Raw genomic sequence first — 19,526 nt, forward strand, 5'->3', positions numbered from 1 at the left:
CCAGCTCCTTGCTCATTTTGCTTTCCTGCAGGACAGGGAGAAAAGAAGAGGGAAAGCAAGATGACTTGTTCATTCAGATTCTGATAGTTTGCTATGGAAAGCAAAAGCTCTGTGCACAAATAAATTAAAAAAATAAACCAAAATCACTGCTTCCCATCAGCATGCAGGTGTCTAGCCAGTGCTTAGAAAGCAGGGCTTCAGCATTTGCTTGGGAAGGCAAACATTACTATGAATGCCCCTTTCATCCTCCTTTCCCTGAGCTTTTATTGCTGAGCATGATGTCATATGATATGGAATATTCCTTTATTGTTTGGGTCAGCTGTCCTGGCTGTGCTGCTTCCCAACCTCTTGCTGATTCCCCAGCCTACCCACTGGTGGGGGAGGCAGAGCAGGAAAGAAAGTCTTAATGCTGTGCAAGTGCTGTTCAGCAACTAGTGAAATGCTGGTGTGTTGTCAAACACTGTTTCAGCGCACATCCAAAGCTCAGCACCATATGGGCTGCTACGAAGAAAATTAACTCCATCCCAGCCAGAACTATAGACTATACCAGGTGGGGAGTGTTACAGCAGGCTCTGTGAGCTTAGCTGGTGTCAGTGCCTGTGTAGTAGTGCAGAGTGTAGTGACAGATGCGGAGAAAAATCCATTTGAGTATAGTGGAAGGATCCAAGAACAGTGGCAAAACAAAAGTAGCTGAAAGCTAGAAGGAAAGTCTTTGTTCTTGACAGATAGTGCTGTTAAAGGATCCAGGCCTGATTAGGACTTGACTAGGTAAATTGGACTGCCACTGTAAGACTCCTTCCCTTTTGCTATAGACCAGTACAGATGCATCTGAGTGCTGCAGCTCTTTTTCTAAAGAACCTGATAGCTGACCTCTGGCAGGTCTGTAAATTTTCTTTCATGTAGTTTTTCATGACTCATATGCAGAATTGCTTGTGAGGAGGCACTGACTTACGGAAGCATGAACGAATGCAGTCTTTCATACAGTTTGGTGTGTGTATATAAAGCCAGTGGGGTGTAGAGAGACCATAGGCTTGATTGTGGTAGGACAGCTGTGTACAGTGAATGTGTAGGTGCCATAGTAGCTGGTAAAATCCCACACAGACTTATCAAAGAGCATGATAACTGATTTGGTTTTTGCATGTCTGCTGAGTCTTCTGGTGTTAACTCTTGCTGATGTAATTTGCAGAAGATTTGGAAGAGGACTTGTTTTTTCCTCTGCTAACAGGTTGCATCTGTTCTAGGCTGTAGAGGGCTTACTGGATGCCACCAGTGGGGCAGATGCTGACCTTCTGCTTCGCTATCGTGAGTGTCATCTGCTTGTGCTGAAGGCTCTGCAGGATGGCCGTGCATATGGATCTCCATGGTGTAATAAACAGATTACTAGGTCAGTTATGAGACAACAGGAATATTGAAGTAGCTTTCATCACCTTTGGGGAGTTACTGTGTTACTCTGAATCACTTGCCAGTTAATATTTTGCATTGCTTCAGTTTGGACAGACAAAATAACTAGCTCTTGTCAAAAGCAACTAGATCTTCTGATAATGCTGCTTCATCCTAGAACATGATGGGTATCTTTAGTGGAATTAGGCATTAGAGATGATCTGGGAGTCTCTTCCTCACTTTATAGAGAATGTCTCTATAGGCTGTCACAAATGATATGACATGGCATATGCCTGCAGCAGAAGCACTAGTGCTTCATCTAGGCAGACGTGCCACTTTGTCCTTAGAAGAAAGGCTTCTTATACTTCATAACTGAATCTTCATCAACATCAATCTTGAAGGGCTGTTAGACCAGTTGTGCAGGGCAACAAATGCTTGAGGCTGATGACTGTTCTGAACAAAAACATTACCTTAGAGAATGCTCTACAAGAAGCATCTGTTGGAGCTAAGTGATGAATCACAGTGAATGGCAGTTTCTTAAGTGTTAGATTTAAGTTGCTTCACTTCAATTGTGTTTAAGTACACTTTTTAAAAGAAGTTCAATCCTTCAGGTGCCTGATTGAATGCAGAGATGAATATAAGTACAACGTGGAAGCTGTGGAGCTGCTAATCCGCAATCACCTTGTTAACATGCAGCAGTATGACCTTCACTTGGCTCAGGTAAAGAGAACAGAGATCCTGCTCTTTGGAGAAAAGTTACGGTCAGTCCACTGTAAGACTCGTGGTTGAACTTTCATTTTTAATTGCCTTTTTCATGTTGACAGTCAATGGAGAATGGTTTGAACTACATGGCTGTGGCATTTGCCATGCAGTTGGTAAAGATCCTGTTGGTGGATGAGAGAAGTGTTGCTCACGTAACAGAGGCAGATCTGTTTCACACCATTGAGACACTCATGAGGATTAATGCTCATTCCAGAGGAAACGCCCCGGAAGGGTGAGATTGAAATACTGTGCAATATATTACTTCTCTCGTGCTCACTTATGATTAGAACTTTATATAGGCAATGTCTCACATCATTCAATCATACAGTGTTAAACTTTAGGGCTGCAATCCTGTGTAAGTTTAAACTGTCACTCTGATGTAATGATGCTGATTTTATGCCAAAATACAGGCAGTTGCAGTATAATGGCAAACTGAATGCTTTAGCAGGAAAATCTTTGCACTGTGCTCCAAAAATACCATGGTACCATGTGAGAAGCTTGCTTGAGTTCCTACTTTATCTGAAATTTAGGCAGTATTCTTACCTGTTTAAATTGTAACTATCTAGGTGTTAAAATCTTAATCAAAAGCAATTCATCAAATTAGACAATCCTTCCTGGTTTTTTAGACAATTTTGTTTAGAAGCAATCATCCACCGATCTCACATGGTTTGTGTATCCATGAGCAGATAATTGGGTAGCAAATGTGACAGCATCTGGCAATACCTATGGGACTTGCAGGCCTCTTAGTAATAGGGTGGAAGCAGCTGCTGCTGGATTTGAGAAAGACGTGGATTGGAGCTTGGAGAACTCCTGGATTACTGTGAGAGCAACCAGCAGCTGGCTGGTGGTGGTGGCAGCGGCTGCCACTACCAACACAACTGCTAGTGGGAGGTCCCAAAACTGAATTCCTTTTGTCTGCAGTTGGTGTGGGTAGACTGTCGTTGCTGTATGACTTGAATTTCACTGCAGCAAAATCTAGTGCCCCAAGTCAGGCTGTTCAGCACTGGCGTCTCACTGTCTGGGAGCATTTTAGGGCTTCCGAAGTCTGCAAAGTGAAGCTGTTTCCAGTACTTGTGATACTTTGTTGCAGCACATTTACTGCATGAATTGGAGTGGAACTTCAAAGTTGGTGTGATTTCAGTGTTCCTTCTTTCATCATAAATGCATCTGCTTTCATGACTAACTTCTGCTTTTCTGGTGAGGACTGGAAGATAGGAAGATTTAGCATAAGAAATAATTTGCTTGCTTTCAGCTATGTTGACTGAGCTTCCAGCACGGGGAGGAGAAATTCTAACCCAGCTCTTGCTCTGGTTTCTTGCATTAGATTACCTCAGCTGATGGAAGTGGTCCGGTCAAACTATGAAGCAATGATTGATCGTGCTCATGGAGGTCCCAATTTCATGATGCATTCAGGAATTTCTCAAGCCTCTGAGTATGATGATCCTCCAGGTCTGAGGGAGAAGGCAGAATACCTCCTGAGGGAGTGGGTGAACCTCTACCATTCCGCTGCAGCGGGCCGTGACAGTACCAAAGCATTCTCTGCGTTTGTTGGACAGGTAGAGCTTTTGGAAAGAAAGGTGCTTTTTATTCAACATAAGTAGGGTGTGATGCCCTCCATTTTTAAAGCAGTGTTATAACCCATGTTAGGCATCCTTTTGAAACTTACAGGTGTATAGCAGTTGACTAACAAAATTTTGTCTGGTTTTGATGGTAAAGTTCTGTAGAAACCCTTATCCTTCACCAAATCATGTTCTTCAGCTACTGTAGGAACAAGCTGTCAGTTCAGATCATGAGTTTTGGGATAGGTTTGGTGGGAATAGAACTTCAGCTGAGCGCACTGTTGGGAATAGTTCTGACATGCTCTATGTAATGAAGCTTGACTAGTGGTGCTCCTTACGGGTAACAGTAAAAGCTCTTGACAGCCTACAGGAGGAAATGTCTTAGAGATGTGGGTGAATTGTTTTGGACCATGTGAGCAATGGAATCCTTTTTCTAACTGGAACCATTAGAATGAAGAAAAACTGGCAACTTTATTAGCTAAAGTGGTGTCTAGATTTAACAGCTTCCAGTGCTTCAGGGCACCTTAACAGGGGTTACAAACAGCACATGTCTGCCTTCAAGTATGATTGAGAAGAGAGATGCCCTTAGTAGCCCAGCATGTGTGGCAACAAACTCTTGAATCTGCAGTCATCTTCCTCAAACTGTGTTTCTGGCAGCTTCTTGACTGTGGCTGCAAGGAAGCTGCTGATTTAGTCTATTTGTATTGTGTTCTCTTAAAATACCTGTGTTAATACCACAGAGATGCTACAGATTTTGCAGCTACTAAGGAAAAGAAGTTCAAGCTACAAAGTATGCATAAAGATCTTGACTGATGCAGTGATTTTTCATGCAACTTTAGTGTCCTTGTGTACTGGCTTGTAGCCATCTTTGTTTTGGTTAGGTTTCTACTGTACAGCATCTTTTTGAATGATGTTAACAGGTCTTGTGTTAAACCCACTTTTTTTAAAAAAGTAACTTACCGCTTCACGTGCCCTTACTTTTTTTTTGATACCTTAAAGTATTCTTAGAAAGTGTACTTTGGTGTAGTACACTCATACTCAATGCACTTTTGACGTGATTCACGTTTACCACACTTGTTTGCTTACCTTTTTGTTCACATTTGAAATAGCAATTGAAATATATCAAAGTGCAGTGGTTTGTGTTGGTTTTTTCTGTACAGGTTTTAGCCATGGGTTTTAAAGGAGTATTTTGTAACAACTGTATTAAAAAGGTTTTATTACTGAACTTAAGTGATTGTAATTTTGGTTGCTTGAATTAAGCATTGCTTTCTTTCCACTGGTCTTTAGGACAAGGAGCATAGAACTTTGAAGGCAGATAAATGTATTACTTTAAAAAAAAACCAAACATTTGTCCAGAACTGCTGGAAGTTACCAAAGAGTTAGCGATCATGGTGTTTATATAGTTTAATGTCTGTGCAGGAGTTTAGAAGTTACATGCTTTTTCAAAACCCAGAGGTTTCCTGCACTGTAATTGGTTTCATTTTGATGGCTTTCGTACTGTGGATAATAAATGAAAGTAGGTCTCTTTTTGTATGTATATTATGAAAAATACTACCCCAATGCAAAACAAAAAAGCCCACAGAGTCTTTCTGTGCATGCGATGTTCCTGTAAGGAGAATTTACCATTCAGATGCAGTTGGCTTCTACAGAATGTTGCTGCAAAGTAGTGATGGTTCTGAGCTAGTAGCACAAGGTCTGCCCTTCCCAGAGCTTGTACCCGCTGTGTGGGCTCCAAAAGGCCTGACAAACTGAACTGCTTCTGCCTCTTGCTGTCCTTCATGCAAGGTGGAGTGGTGGTGGCAGAACTAATACCAAAACAGCCTCCTCAGCTATGCTGATGCTTGAAAAGAAGTAGGATCAAAAGACTGTTTGGGAGTAAATGTACTAAAATTGTGTTGTCATCCTCAAGCTACTTTGAAAATATTAATCTTGTGGAAAAGTAGCACAGAGATCTTGCTACTCATCTCTTGAAAGTGTGCTAAAAATTGTGCCAGGCAAGGTGGGCACTTTATAGAGTATGCGTTGTTTGAAATAAGTTGTAAAATAAACTTTCTGTGGTTACAGTTCTGAGGTTTTTTTTTTCCTTTCCTGGGTAGATGCACCAGCAAGGAATCCTGAAGACAGATGACCTCATCACCCGCTTTTTCCGCCTTTGCACCGAAATGTGTGTTGAAATCAGCTATCGTGCTCAGGCTGAGCAACAGCATAATCCTGCTGCCAACCCCACTATGATTAGAGCCAAGTGCTACCACAATCTGGATGCCTTTGTGCGACTTATTGCACTGCTAGTGAAGCACTCTGGGGAGGCCACCAACACAGTTACAAAGATCAACCTCCTGAATAAGGTTGGGAGCCCTTTTTGTACTTGTTGCATTTCAAGTGAATAAGCGGGTGTGCCTTTGCTGAGAGCTGTGCAATGTAGACTTCAATACAGGCTGCTGCTGAAGAACCAGATGAGGCTTTTAATGGGTTGGTTTACTGAAATGATAAACTGTTGAGTGGAGCATCAGGATGCCAAGTGGCTTTCCTGTTCACAAGGATTTAATATCAAACACTCCTGAAATTCACCTTTGTGTTTTGAAATGAAAAAGTCAACTGCTGTTGTTTTGAGGCATTAGAAAGTGTGGTTTAACACTGGTGATTCCTGGGTGTCTGCCTTGATTTTGTGAGGGCCTTGCCTGTACTCTTTAAGCTACTTGGTTTATGGCTGTATGGTCTTAATTACTTAAAACCTTCTAATGCTGCCTAGTCAGTCATTCTGACTGTGATCTGTGGGACGGGGGGAGAAAATTACACTGGCTGGGAGTTGCTGATATAGATTATAATATTAATTTATGGAATGCTTCCCGTAACTAGAATTTTTGGTTCTTGTTAGAATCTACTGATTTTCTTTTACTGATGGTAAAAGTATTACCTGTAGGCTGACTTGCAAAGCAGTTCTTGCTGTCACTGCTGAAGTGCCTTGATCTCTTTAGGTTCTTGGTATTGTGGTGGGAGTTCTTCTGCAAGACCATGATGTTCGGCAGAGTGAGTTTCAGCAGCTTCCTTACCATCGCATTTTCATCATGTTGCTGTTGGAATTAAATGCTCCTGAGCATGTGCTGGAGACCATCAACTTCCAAACACTCACCGCTTTCTGGTATGTATTTGAGATTGGCCACAATGCTCATCCTTTCCCAGTAGGATCAAGGGTTTTCACCTAAAGGCTGTCAGACTGTTCCTTTGTGGTGGCTTAATCACATTTGGAATAACTGGTTCTCCTATAGACTGTCCACTTCCTTTTGTTAAGGAAGACGACTGGTAAAACCAAGATGCTAAAATGCCTTGCTTTTGGGGGCCGTGTATGTTTTCCCTCAATGTTACGAAAAGCAATCTTATTGCTGTGCACTTCTAACCTGCTCTAACTTTTCTTTCAGTAACACATTTCACATCCTGAGGCCTACAAAAGCTCCAGGTTTTGTTTATGCCTGGCTGGAACTGATCTCCCATCGGATATTTATTGCAAGAATGCTGGCACATACACCACAGCAGAAGGTGTGGCTGCAGTTTATCTCTTCTGAGTTAAAAAGCTCACACGGATGCTTATCTGGTGTGGTGCTGTTTCACATCTCTAGAAGTGCACTAGTAGCATGGCTGTTCTGTTTTTGTTTTCTGTATTCACAGTAACCTAACTGCATGGAGCAGAGTCTTTGTGTCAATAAACTATGGGTTATAAGGTGAATTGAATTTAATAAACATGCCTTTGTCGAAGTGTGGAAGAGCTGTAGTCTAGACTAAATACTGTCAACCTGGTATGGCATGTTGAGTGTTCTGGAAACACCTATAGGATACGATATGCAGCTAAAGCCTGTGATGTGAGCTGTGCTGCACTTGCTGCTAGAGCTAGCAGTAGGACATAACTTTGATCCAGGTTTATATGAAGACTAATCTAATTATAGTTTTGAAGCCAAGATAACTGCTCTTCATTGCATGTTTTCCACCTGCTGTTTATTTCTTGACAGGGTTGGCCTATGTATGCCCAGTTATTGATTGATCTTTTCAAGTACTTGGCTCCTTTCCTTAGAAATGTGGAACTCACCAAACCTATGCAAATTCTTTACAAGGTAAAAATAAGTCAGCCAATATATGGTACTTCCAACCAAAGTTGTCTGCAAGTAGTGGTGTTCTGGTAGCAAAGTGGGATTTACTGGTTTTATATCTTAAGTTAAATGCAAATCTGGTGTGGGACAGAAACGGGCTACCTTCCCAGATTAACATTAACAGGAAGAAACTAATCCTGTGACATAGAAGGTGGCTTTGCAAGCTTCTGGGCAGTTTCTAGTTAACACATTCATTTTATATTATATTTTATTTCACAGGGCACTCTGCGAGTGTTGCTGGTCTTGTTGCATGATTTCCCAGAATTTCTTTGTGACTACCACTATGGGTTCTGTGATGTGATCCCACCTAACTGTATTCAGCTAAGGAATCTGATCCTGAGTGCCTTCCCACGGAACATGAGGCTTCCAGACCCTTTCACCCCCAATCTAAAGGTAGAACTTACGAGTTTGATAATGGGAAACTTTAATGCTCCAAATACTCCTTATCCAGTTTTTTGGCAGAGACTGCAATTTTGGGAGCAGTTTAACTGATACTTGGATTAATGCAACCATTCAAAACTTAACAGGTAACTCAAAACTTAAGTGACACAGCAGCTAGCAGAAGCATTAGCTTTTTTTTTTAAAGCAGGTAGATTTCAGTTGTGTTCATAATGCTGTGTTTGATGTATTCCATACAGAGCAGGATACAGTCCTTGTCCCGTATGGGATTTGTGGCAGTTGGAAGCACAGAGCTTGCTTCTGGTCTGTATGGCTTTGTTGGCACCCATACTTGCTTGGCTTGCTTACAGAGTCTGTGCGGGTTCAACCTGGAAGGACAGGCTGTCAGGGCTAGTGTTACATGAGAACTGCTTTGAGAACCCAGCTCTTGCACAGGGAAAACCAGAGGGCTTTTCTTTTTCCAAAGGGATACTGACTTGATGGTGTCCCTAGATCTGACTGGCATGCGGTGCTGGAGCAAGGGCATCTTTATCATTTTAGTCTCATTTGTTACTGAAAAACACTCTTAAGCTGTCTTTGTGGCTTTGCTCTTTGAAAGTTCAGCCAATGGTTCTTGTCTCAGTTTTATTCAGCGCGTGCCGAATTGTACAGTTCCTGCTCTGCAGGATGCGTGATGATTGTGTTCGGTTAACTAATCGTTGAAGAGCTGGTATCAAAGTATTGTAAACAGTTTTTGAGGAGAAACACAGACACCATCTTATCTTGCAAATAAGGAGATAAACCACCATTCTGAAGCAAGCATTTGGCATAACATGATGAGACTTTAAGAAGTGTTAACATTATCTAATTAAATCTTTGGGCATATGCCAGCCTCCTAATTGAGGAACGATTAGAAGCAAAACTTTCTCACACTGCTAAAGCATTGTCTTACTATTCTTTCTTGCCTGAGCTCTGCAGGGTGATGGCAGTGAAGCTGCAATACTCATTCAGTGCATGGATGTTCATCCTTTAAAACTACAAAACTGTCTTGAGTGTAGATAGGAGATGTCAAAGGTGATGACTGAATTCCCCTATGGCCTTTGCCCTTGAACTCTTTTATCCTCTAGTCTCAGTTCTGTGAGATAGTTAAGTTTGCACATTAGAGACCAAGTTTCTTCTGATTTCTGCAAAAGTCTAGTGTTTCCTTTTCATTGCTGGTAGGAAAAAGTGGTTGACAGCAGTAGTTGATGTAATATCACTTACAGATCTGCTCTTGCATTTTGTTCCTTCAGAGATTGCTTATGGCTTAGCTGACTGGGTTTTCTCTCCACAGGTGGACATGTTAAGTGAGATTAATATCGCTCCACGAATACTCACGAATTTCACTGGAGTGATGCCCCCACAGTTCAAGAAAGACTTGGATTCCTATCTCAAAACCCGTTCTCCAGTCACTTTTTTGTCTGACTTGCGCAGTAACCTACAAGTGAGTGGCTGGTTTCTGAGGATGCTGAATTTAAATGGTGTAGGAAAAAAGGTCTCACTAGCTATGTTGCCTTCCTTTGTTGAAGGAGTTTTGTTGGTGTGTAGCAGGGATGTGTTCCAGGCAGTCGAAGGGCCTGTGAAAATGCATACTTCTCTGAATAATTCTGCTGCTGCTCCTTGGCAGGATGACTAAGTGTGTTAAGTAGTTTCAACCAGGTGGAATTTAAGGAAAAAGGAATGTTTACTTTAGTGACCCTAAAATGATCTAATTTAAAAGCAGTTGGTGTTATCTTCATGAACTGCCAAATGCTTATAGTGAAAATGTAAGGTTATCTAAAACTTTGACTCTTCTGTTCACATTTCTGCAGTGCGCAACCTTGGTAGTCATTAGTGAACAATGTCAGAAAAGTCAGAGCTGATTGCGTCAGGCTTGCCTCTTTTTTGTCCTCAACCATTGGGCGATGTAGAGTCTTGTGGCTTCCATCACATGACTTCAGCACTGTTTACCCCTGCATTGTCTGAGATTGAACGGGTTTTATTGAATTTGACTGCTGTTCTTTAGCATCTGATTAACTTTTTGACTCCAAATGGATTCATTGTTAGAGAAATCTATGCATCTGCATGCTAATGCTTTAGGGGTTAAAAAAAAAAAAAAAGGCAAAAGACAAATTGTCTAAAGCTCAATTCAGAATTGTTGGCCAGCCACATTTCATACATCACATGGCTTGGCTTGCAGCAGACTTCAGGACTGAAGCTGGACTTTCTCAGAGAATTGCTCAGACTGAAGCATTCCCACAGGTGCTGTGCACTTCAGCCAGCCCCTGGCACTGCTGGTGAATTCAGATTGCCTTCACCTGATGTTTGTTTCTTTGAGGTAGGGAGTACAAAAATTGTCTGTTGGGTCTGTCAGTGCTTTGCTGATGCATATATATTTACAGCTGCTGTATTACAGAAGGGTAAATGTGAAATTGAGTTTGCAGATGTCTGACTGGTGTCTTCTGTGTAATCAAGAAGATATTTGGATGCTGTTGTTGTACATGCTGTACCTTTGATTGCTGAAGGAGTATAGAATGCTAATGTTTTTCCTATCCTTGCTATTAGGTATCAAACGAACCTGGCAACCGCTACAACATCCAGCTGATTAATGCACTGGTGCTCTACGTAGGTACTCAAGCTATTGCGCACATTCACAACAAAGGCAGCACACCCTCTATGAGCACTATTACACATTCAGCTCACATGGACATCTTCCAGAATTTGGCAGTAGACCTGGACACTGAAGGTGAGCTGGAAACATTTCTGGTCTGTGCAGATGGTCTGTTTGAGCTCTGAGAAATACAGAGGATCATTTCACATAGCTGCTAGTGAACTCACAGGAATAAGTAATGCTACGTTAGAATATTAAACTCCAAATACAAGAGCATTATAAAATCTTATGTTCAAGCTATTCAGGGGAATAAGAAATTAATGAAGAGGAATTTAATTCTTACTGCTCCATCAGTTTAGATAAGGCTTTTTCATATTTTCAGTTGGCTTTGTTTCTTGTACCTTCACAAGCCAGGCTTGCAAACCTTTATCTTAAACACTGTTCCTTCTTTATCCCTTTTTGTGTGTAAGGGAAACCATACGTACCCACTGTTCCTTTTCTGCAGGCCGGTACCTTTTCCTGAATGCAATTGCCAATCAGCTGCGATACCCCAACAGTCACACCCACTACTTCAGTTGCACCATGCTGTACCTGTTTGCAGAGGCCAACACTGAGGCTATCCAGGAGCAGATCACTAGGTGAGAGGGAAGGCATTTAACTTGCCAGCGTTCAGCTTTTTGCTTTCCTTCCTTGTGTATTTCAGGTCTTTGAGCTGTAACTGTCATTACTTTTGGATTTCAGGGTTCTCTTGGAACGACTGATTGTAAATAGGCCTCATCCCTGGGGTCTCCTTATTACTTTCATTGAGCTGATAAAAAATCCAGCATTTAAATTCTGGAACCATGAGTTTGTTCACTGCGCTCCAGAAATAGAGAAGTGAGTATAACTTCACCACAAAATCACTAAAGCAGTGTATCTGAAGCAGGGCCGGAGTTGCACCCTGAGTTTTTGGTGCTTCATAGTGGAAGTGCCATTTGCTGCCCTAAATGCACCTAACGCTGCTTTGCTTCTGTGTTCAGGTTGTTCCAGTCAGTTGCACAGTGCTGCATGGGGCAGAAGCAGGCCCAGCAAGTAATGGAAGGGACTGGTGCCAGTTAGATGAGCTGCATCTTGCATTGTAAGTGTGCCAGCCAGGAGGTCCTTATCCCATCGGCTGACAGAAGACTCTGTAAGGCTCCTCCTGACCTTCCCAGCCCCCTTGATTGGGTAGACGCAACAGACCCTGGGTGAAAGTCTTATGTGGGCACGTTCCAAAGTTCGAAACAAATTTTTGACTTTTGGCCAAAATTCAGAAGATGCTGTGAATATCATTTTGAACTAGTGTAAATACAAGGAACAGAAACGTTTGTCTGGACTTTTGGGTTTGTGCAAACTGTGTAAAAGGCAGGTGGGTAACTGGTGCCTGTCCAGCTTGTAATAAAGGGGCAGCTGCTGATGCCAAGCACTTGTCTGGGGCAGACCTCCTTGTCCTGACATTCCCAGACTCCCAAAGAATATTGAAAAGCCAGTTATAATATTATATGTAACTTATTTTTCTTTATGTGGATGGGGGACCTTTAAATCACTTAAGTTGTTTTACAAAAAAAAAAAAAAAGATGGATGTGTTCGGAATATGGGAATACTATGGAGTATGGGAGGGGTGAGGGAGGGGTTAAGGTGCAGTGTTGCTTTTCCCCTACCCTCATCGGGTGCTGACAGACAGCAAGTGGAGTGGCAGTCAGAATGCCTCCTTTCTGTTGGAGAAGACACACCTCAGGCCCTTTGGGAGAGGGCCAGCTGTTTTTAGTAAAGAAACCAGAGACCAGGCCTATAGCTTTTTTTTTTTTTTGACACTTGCAAATTTTGGAAGGTGGGGGGTAAAATCTAGACCTTTTCCCACCCACCCCCCACCCTGTGACCACACAGTATAAGTTTGTAAAAAAAAATAATAAAAAAACCAAAAGAAAAAAAAACAAAAGAAAAAACCCAAAGGACCAATACAGCCCATTTTGTAAGGATTTTGAATGTTTTGTAAAGTATTGGTCCATGTGTTGTATTTTGTAGCCTTTCTAGTTCTTGGGCTTTAGTTCTCCCACTTCTTGTATGTATGCATACTGTAGTTACACATTAAAGTCATGACATGCAGCACGTGCCACTGTGCTTATTCTCTCCAGTTCCATCCTGCCTGGCCAGTTCATGTCTTTTAAAGTGTTCCACTCATCCCAAACCAGGAGTTTTCCAGCATGTTTTGGGCACTGCCTATTGCAAGCAATGGGGTTTGTTTTCTAGCTTGAGGTTAGAGGGGAGAATTACTATGACTAGGTAGGGTTTTGCTTTGATGTGCAGAAGGACAACTCTGTGGAGACTGAAATACCACAGTTGCAAGTTCATGAGCAGAGTTTGTCTGACAAACTTGTGCTAGAAAGGAGATTGCTTGCAGTGGAGGGATACAGAGCAGACAGCAGATCAGCTTAATTCTTAACAATTTGTACCCTGCTGTGATAATGCCTTGCACAGATCCTTGCTGAAGGGTGTTGGTATCTGCGAAGTTGGTCTGTGGCTTCAGTGTGGCCAATACTGCAAAATCCTTTAGCCTCTGCCTTGCAACCTAGCAAAATACTAGGAAATAAAGCTTCACTGCTTTCTTTTTAGAAGCAGTACTAGTTTGTTGAAGCTAGTTGACTGCTGTTCTATGGATGAGGAGGTCAGGATTTCCCACTCAGGTTTAAGGGATTGTGTACCTGGCTGTGGTTTTGCTGCACAAAGCAAAAACTAGTTTTGAGGGACCATGGAGCCAGCTGTGCCAGTGGACTGCGGCTCACAGGGAATCCTCTGTTTGTGACCTGTTTCTAGGCAGCGTTTTTCAGTCAAGCAGTAGTCCTTTGCCAGCTCCTGCAGTTCCCTGCCATTTCTTTGGCAGGCCAGCAGTTGTACTGAAGGCCGAGCCTTTTGAAGTTGGAAGTTTTTGGTCCTGGTGTTGGCAACTCCAGCTTACTCTTCCTCCTGTATTGGGTTAGGATACAGAGAATGACCAGCAACCAGGTTTTTCTTCATCTAGTCCAGATGCCATGGGATTTTTTTTCTGCCATCTAACTAACAAACCATATGCAGAGCTTATTGACTTGTCCTAAGGACTGGAAGCTCAAAGGTGTCTCTGGTTCTGTACTAATGCTGCTGTACATGACTGGATCCCTTTAGGCTTTAAAAACTGTTAGACTGCTGTAAAGAGGGGGTGGAAGGTGGACAGCACTTGGCCAAGATCCCAGTAACGCAAGCTGGGCTGGTATGATGGAAGCCACTACACAATTGTATCCTCTCTTGGCAGGTGAGGAACCTGCAGCTGGTACTGTCCAAGTAAATGGTGCTGGTGTCAGTTCCCCAGGGATAACTGGTGTCCTTGCCAGCAGAGGCCCTGGTATAATGCACTTCATGTTTAAGGAACAAAGACTAACCTTTTGAACCAGTGTGCCTAGTTTGAAATCTAGTCTGCTGTAGGGAGGGAAGTGCCAAGATGGCAGGCTGGACTCTGAACAGCCACTGCATTACACCACTGTAAAAGGGGAACTAAAAAAGCTACCGTAGGTACTGTTGCACCACCCTGGCCCCCAGTAGCGCTGGTGGGGCTGTAGCTGACCTTTACCTCCATGAGTACAGCCTGGGTTTTGCTGCTTTGCACTACTTCTAACTGCAGCAGCAAAGATTCTCTCCTCTCACATGGGGCTTTGCACCCTGTTGAAGCAGACAGTGTTGGCTGGGTAAGAAACATTATCTTTATTAAATATAGCTTGGCCTGCAAACCTCCAGTGTTCTGTCACGCAAAAACTGCTGAGGGGAAAAACGGTAATATAAACACGATGCAGAGCAGTGCCTGAGCTCAGGGGAGAACTGTATCCACTGAAGCACGTGTATCAAATGCTTGGCCTACAACAGCTGCAGAACTGTGACATGCTCTGTTAAAGAGTACTCGAGCCCATACAGAACTGCCTTTTAGAGAGGGAAAAGGAAATACCTTGCTCTACCGAGCCTCCATGAAACCCAGATGGATGGGCTTGTACTCTTTCAAATGCGCAGTATTAACTCAGCACTGAACTCTTCACCTATACTGTCAGCATCTCTGCCTGCCAGGTGTTTACTCTGCACCTCTGTAAGGTGAGAGCCACCAGCTGCATTTCTGCCCTCTTCATCTGATTAAGGAGCAGTTCTTGCCTGACATTTCTGATGCTAAATGAGGGAACCCACTTGCTGTTCTGATAACATATGTCTGTGTTCCTAAAACAGCCCTGCGGAGGCCTGGGTTTTCTTAAGTTGTCTAGAAGAAGGCGGTAGTTGTGCTCCAGAGTGCTCATTGTAAGATAAGGCCACCCCAAACCACTTCTGTGCGGTGGAAGATACTTTTGTTTATGTAGAGGTAGCTGAAAAGCCAGATGCCGTAGGAGGGACAAGTGGGCCTATATTCAATCTCACCATCTGCTCTCAGAGCTGCGGAGGAGACTGCCCAAGGCTGGCCTTCCTTTCCCAAGCACAGTTCCAGGCAGTTTGTTTCCAGGGGCAGCGAGGTTTCTAGTGTACCAGCTCTAGCAGCTGATGCAAGATCCTTTTCTGTCCATAGCGCACATGCAACGCTTGCTGCTCCCTTCGACTCAGTTTCTCATAAGCCTCTTTGTTATTTAGCAAGTCCTGCTCTGCTTTCAAGTCTGACCCGTAGGACTCCAGGGTCAGCAACACGCTGTCATAAAGGAGCTTCTTGCAAGGGGTTTTAAGTCTGGAGAGAGCCTCGTTTGAAAGGGTAGAGTTTTCTTCTTCCTCACTGTTGTCCTCCCAGCCGTCTTGTTCCTTATACTCCTTAAATTCTTCTTCTGACATGCACAGCACCTGTAATGACGCAGGCAAAGAGACAAGTCACTGGCAGTGCCAGTACATCGGGCTCTCTTCTCTACAGAAGTGTGGGCTTGGAGCTGCACGGAGCAGGTGTGTTCTTCCTCAGCTGCACTAAACATGAGTGTGCAAAACTGGTGTAGACACCTCATTGCAAGTGACCTGGGGGTTAGAAGAGCCTTCAGACAGCAAACCTGTGTGTTGGCAACAGTCTTAAAAGGACATTTGGCTGCTGCCTGCAGAGGTGCAGCAGCTCTCTAGAACAGCAGTAGCCATGGCGCTGTTCCAGCCTGCTCTGTAATTACCTGCGGGTGGCTGGGTCAGGAAAGGAAGTACCTGAAGCCTGGGAGCTGGGCATCCGCCACCCCACCCCACTGCTTTTCACACAGGAGTGTTGGTACCAAAATGCCTTCGCATGCTTGTCCTCCTTCACTTGAGCCATTCCACGTGCTGGTTTGCACCGCTGCAGTACACGTAGCCTGTGCTCTTCCTTGCCTAGCTCTTCCACCACTTGCAGTGCTTACCTTCAGGGTTGTGGACAGCTCTTCCTCTGTCAGCACCTCATCCCAGCCGAGTACAAAGGCACCTTCCTCCCCCACCATCTCCAGCTGGCACAAGAAGTCCCACTGCTCTGCGACCAGCTGCTGCTGTGCCTCGCTGCTGGCACCTGTTTTGAAGACAGCAGAGCTGCCAGCCCAACTCGGGTTGTGGGGGTGGGTGACCAGGGAAGGGCAGATGGCAGGCAGCAACCCAGGATGTAACCCCAGCACACTGTACAACAGGCTTATTTTTCACATTCTTCTCCATCCCTGTTTCATTACGTGACTACTGAACAGAGAGATCCCTGCCCCAGCCTTTCCGAGAGTGGCTACAGTCACTCACGCTGCAGTGCTGCCTTGCGAACTGTCACCATCTGGATGTCAGCTGTGTCGTTGCTGTTGCCAGGGTACGGCTCTGCGAAGCCATACATGTGCAGGAGCTGCCAGTTGGCCATCTGCCCGTACGTGTTGAAGATCTCTTGTCCTTTGCTGATGGGCTGTGTGGTAACCATTCGTAAACATTGCTGCAAGCAGGGAGAGAAGAGGGGCTTAGAGCTGCAGTGATGCTAATGCTTGGAAAAGAGGTGTTTCTAAGAGGCTCAGATTAAGCTCTCCCCAGCTAAAGCCAAGCAGGCACCAGGGAAGTATGTTCAGCAAAACAGCTTCGTATTAACGAGGTTGAGACCAGACAAAGCAGGTGAGCAGTGCTGGTGCCTTGCTGTGCACCACTCCCGAAGGCCTTGTGGTGCCGAGGAATGTGACCGTGATGATACCTTGGCCCAGTGGCTTTGCACTCACGGGAGAGTATTCCAGGTTGGCGTTGTGGTTGGCCACATGGTTCAAAATATCTGCTACAGGCACCATCATCGGAGGGTTGGGCCCCTTCTCATCCTCATCTTCCTCTTCCAAAGGTTCCTGAAAGCTAAGATGGGGGAGATGAAGACCAGGCAGCTGGACGCTCTGTGGCACAGGACCAGCTTTACCTTTTCCTCGTGTTCTTGTGCAACTGCTACCCTAACACAGCCTGTAACCTGTCCCGTGATCCTGCTCCTTGCCAAAGCAAAGTCCTTGCTCCTTACCTGTAGGCCATGACAAAAGCCACCAGCTCCTTGTACAGCTCCAGCGTGTGCAGCTTGGGGTCAAAGATTTTCGGGTGGGCCTTCATGAAGGGCAGGATGATGGAGCTGTACTCCAGGTGGATGTTAGCCAGGTCCTTGTCCACAGCTTCTGGGATGCCTGTGCCCTGCAGGAGTCTTGTTCGCTCTTCTTCAGGCCTGTGGCAAGGAAACCAGCAGGGTCATCCCTCTGTGCCCTGGGGCGCAGGGGTCTGTAAGCTCCCTTCTTCAGCATCCCTGCTTCCTGGTGCTCCCAACAGCCCCAGCCTGTAGCTGGCTCCAACCCGAGTGGTGCCTGAGAGCGTCCCTCAGGCTCCTGCCATCAGCAGCACAGGGTGAGAACAGAGGGATGGGATCATCCCTACCTACCCCCGGGCCCCCCAGTCTGTGCCACCACATTCAGCTGTCAAACGGGGCCACCCCCCAGCCTGGATGGCCTTCACCTTACCAGAACATGGGGTGATCCAGGCTCCTGAAGTCCTGCCAGAGGGAGAAGTACGGCTGCCAGGGAGAGCTGCTGGCTGTGTACTCGTGCAGCAGGGCCAGCAGGAGCGGCACCCAGCCTGACTGGCTCTGCAGGGACTCCTGGGCTGAGCAACCAGCGCGTGGGGAAAGTGTAAGTGAGCCGAGGTTTTAGTCTTTTCCTCTGCAGACGCGTCTTCCGAAGGCCGACACCACCAGCCTCGTCCCCTGGCCTCGGCCTGGGGCAGCGCGGCCAAGTTCTGCCCTTGCTCCGGTTTGCCCCGGGCTGCAGCAGCACTGAAGCCGCCCAGGCCCGTGCCCCTGTCCTCGCCCCGAAGGAAGCAGGGCAGGAGCCGATCCTTCCCCGCACGGGGAGGGGGGGGGGGGGGCAGGAGCCGATCCTTCCCCGCACGGGGAGGGGGGGGCGGGGGGGGGGGGCAGGAGCCGATCCTTCCCCGCACGGGGCGGGGGGCAGGAGCCGATCCTTCCCCGCGGGGGGAGGGGGGGGGGGGGGCAGGAGCCGATCCTTCCCCGCACGGGGCGAGGGCACCGCCGGGCGCTCCCTCCAAGGTCGCAGATGCTGCAGATCGGCCGCGGGGTCCCCAGCCACCCCCCTTCCCCCTGGTGCCCAACAGCCCCGCCCCCCGCCCGCCCCGGGCCGCCTCACCGTCGCGCAGCAGCCCGCGGATGGCGCTGGTGTGCTGGGAGAGCAGCGCGGCGCGCGGGACGCTGCACAGCACCTCCCCGGCCTGCAGCTCGGCCGCCGCCAGCATCCCGTACCCCGCCACCGCGCCCGCCCGGCTCAGGCGCACCTGGGGGCGAGAGGGCAGCGGGGACAGTCAGGGGGCTGTTGGGGTGGGTCCGGTCCCCCCCTCCCCACCGGCTGCCTCACCTTGGGGCTGAGCTGCACGCCGGCCCGCCCGCACCACGCCAGGAAGCCGGAGAGCGGATCGGCGCTGCGCTGTCCCCGGGCGCTGCCTCCGGCAGCCGCCTGCGGGTGAGAAGCCGGGGTGAAGCGGGGGTGCCCCCGGAGCCCCGAGCCCGGATCGGGGTGTCCCGTGTCCCTCCCACCCCGCCGCCGCGGCACCTTGGGCCTCTTGGGCACCGACGCCATGGCGCTGCGGACACGTGGTGCCCCCTACGTGGGGGTGGGCGGGGCGGGGCTCGGCTCCGCCCCCCGGTGGGGGTGGCAGAAGGGGGGGCACTGGGTGCCTCGTCCAGCCCCTCCCTGTCTGGGGGGCTCTGAGCTCCTCTCTGGGGGGGTCCAAGCCCTCTTGTGGGGTCTGGGTCATCTCTGTGGGGCCGGGAGCCTTGGGGGGCCTCTCAGCCCCTCTCTGCGGGGTCGGGGGGGCCTCAGAGTCCCTCTCTGTGACACTCGGAGGGGCTTGTAGGGCCTCTCCGGGGGGGGATCCAGGCACCAGCAAATGACCTTTGGCAGGGCCTGGGGGCCTCTCTCTGAGCTCCCGGCCCCTTTTCCACCCCGCGGCCGCCTCCGGGGGCATTTCCCCAAAGCCCGGGTGTCCCCAGCAGGGTCCTGCTGCAGCCGCCTCGGGGGGCTCCGGTGCCTCTGTGGCAGCTGTGGGGCGCCGGCGGGGTCGCGCCGCCAGACGCGGATTAAAAGCAGCGGGTTCTAATTAATCAGGATCATTAAGCTTTTTTCAGTCGGCACCCCCCACCCGCATGTGCCGAGCTCTGACCTCCCGCCCAGA

General features: G+C 46.9%; 2 protein-coding genes across 15 annotated transcripts in view; one reads left to right on the forward strand and one right to left on the reverse strand.

Moving 5' to 3' along the window:
• CNOT1 (CCR4-NOT transcription complex subunit 1) overlaps window positions 1–12,971 on the forward strand; it is a 61,517-nt gene extending 48,546 nt beyond the window's left edge. For 6 of the 12 annotated variants that reach the window (XM_055818754.1, XM_055818756.1, XM_055818758.1 and 3 more), the window contains exons 36-49: window positions 1,242–1,384; window positions 1,992–2,100; window positions 2,205–2,374; window positions 3,467–3,719; window positions 5,798–6,046; window positions 6,677–6,840; window positions 7,118–7,235; window positions 7,703–7,804; window positions 8,060–8,233; window positions 9,552–9,701; window positions 10,802–10,982; window positions 11,353–11,485; window positions 11,589–11,723; window positions 11,867–12,971. In XM_055818754.1, the coding sequence (XP_055674729.1) occupies window positions 1,242–1,384; window positions 1,992–2,100; window positions 2,205–2,374; window positions 3,467–3,719; window positions 5,798–6,046; window positions 6,677–6,840; window positions 7,118–7,235; window positions 7,703–7,804; window positions 8,060–8,233; window positions 9,552–9,701; window positions 10,802–10,982; window positions 11,353–11,485; window positions 11,589–11,723; window positions 11,867–11,945 (2,160 nt within the window). In that variant the 3' untranslated portion in view covers window positions 11,946–12,971. The remainder of the gene's footprint in view (window positions 1–1,241; window positions 1,385–1,991; window positions 2,101–2,204; window positions 2,375–3,466; window positions 3,720–5,797; window positions 6,047–6,676; window positions 6,841–7,117; window positions 7,236–7,702; window positions 7,805–8,059; window positions 8,234–9,551; window positions 9,702–10,801; window positions 10,983–11,352; window positions 11,486–11,588; window positions 11,724–11,866) is intronic. The other 6 variants (XM_055818761.1, XM_055818762.1, XM_055818764.1 and 3 more) reach the window with 1 other exon arrangement.
• Window positions 12,972–14,573: 1,602 nt separating this feature from the next.
• SETD6 (SET domain containing 6, protein lysine methyltransferase) lies at window positions 14,574–18,974 on the reverse strand. Of its 3 annotated transcripts, XM_055818768.1 has the most exons (9): window positions 18,905–18,974; window positions 18,710–18,808; window positions 18,485–18,629; window positions 17,804–17,945; window positions 17,320–17,514; window positions 17,039–17,162; window positions 16,584–16,764; window positions 16,226–16,368; window positions 14,574–15,698 (listed from the first exon to the last, which is right to left on the reverse strand). In XM_055818768.1, the coding sequence occupies exons 1-9, from the start codon at window positions 18,929–18,931 to the stop codon at window positions 15,387–15,389; spliced, it is 1,368 nt and encodes a 455-aa protein (XP_055674743.1). In that variant the 5' UTR covers window positions 18,932–18,974; the 3' UTR covers window positions 14,574–15,386. The 3 variants fall into 3 exon arrangements, with proteins under 3 accessions (XP_055674743.1, XP_055674742.1, XP_055674744.1); XM_055818767.1 differs by having other exon boundaries at window positions 18,710–18,964; XM_055818769.1 differs by having other exon boundaries at window positions 15,560–15,698; window positions 16,580–16,764; window positions 18,710–18,964.
• Between the last annotated feature and the right edge of the window lie 552 nt (window positions 18,975–19,526).

The sequence above is a fragment of the Falco peregrinus genome, chromosome 14 (assembly GCF_023634155.1).
Source record: "Falco peregrinus isolate bFalPer1 chromosome 14, bFalPer1.pri, whole genome shotgun sequence".
Classification (NCBI taxonomy): domain Eukaryota; kingdom Metazoa; phylum Chordata; class Aves; order Falconiformes; family Falconidae; genus Falco; species Falco peregrinus.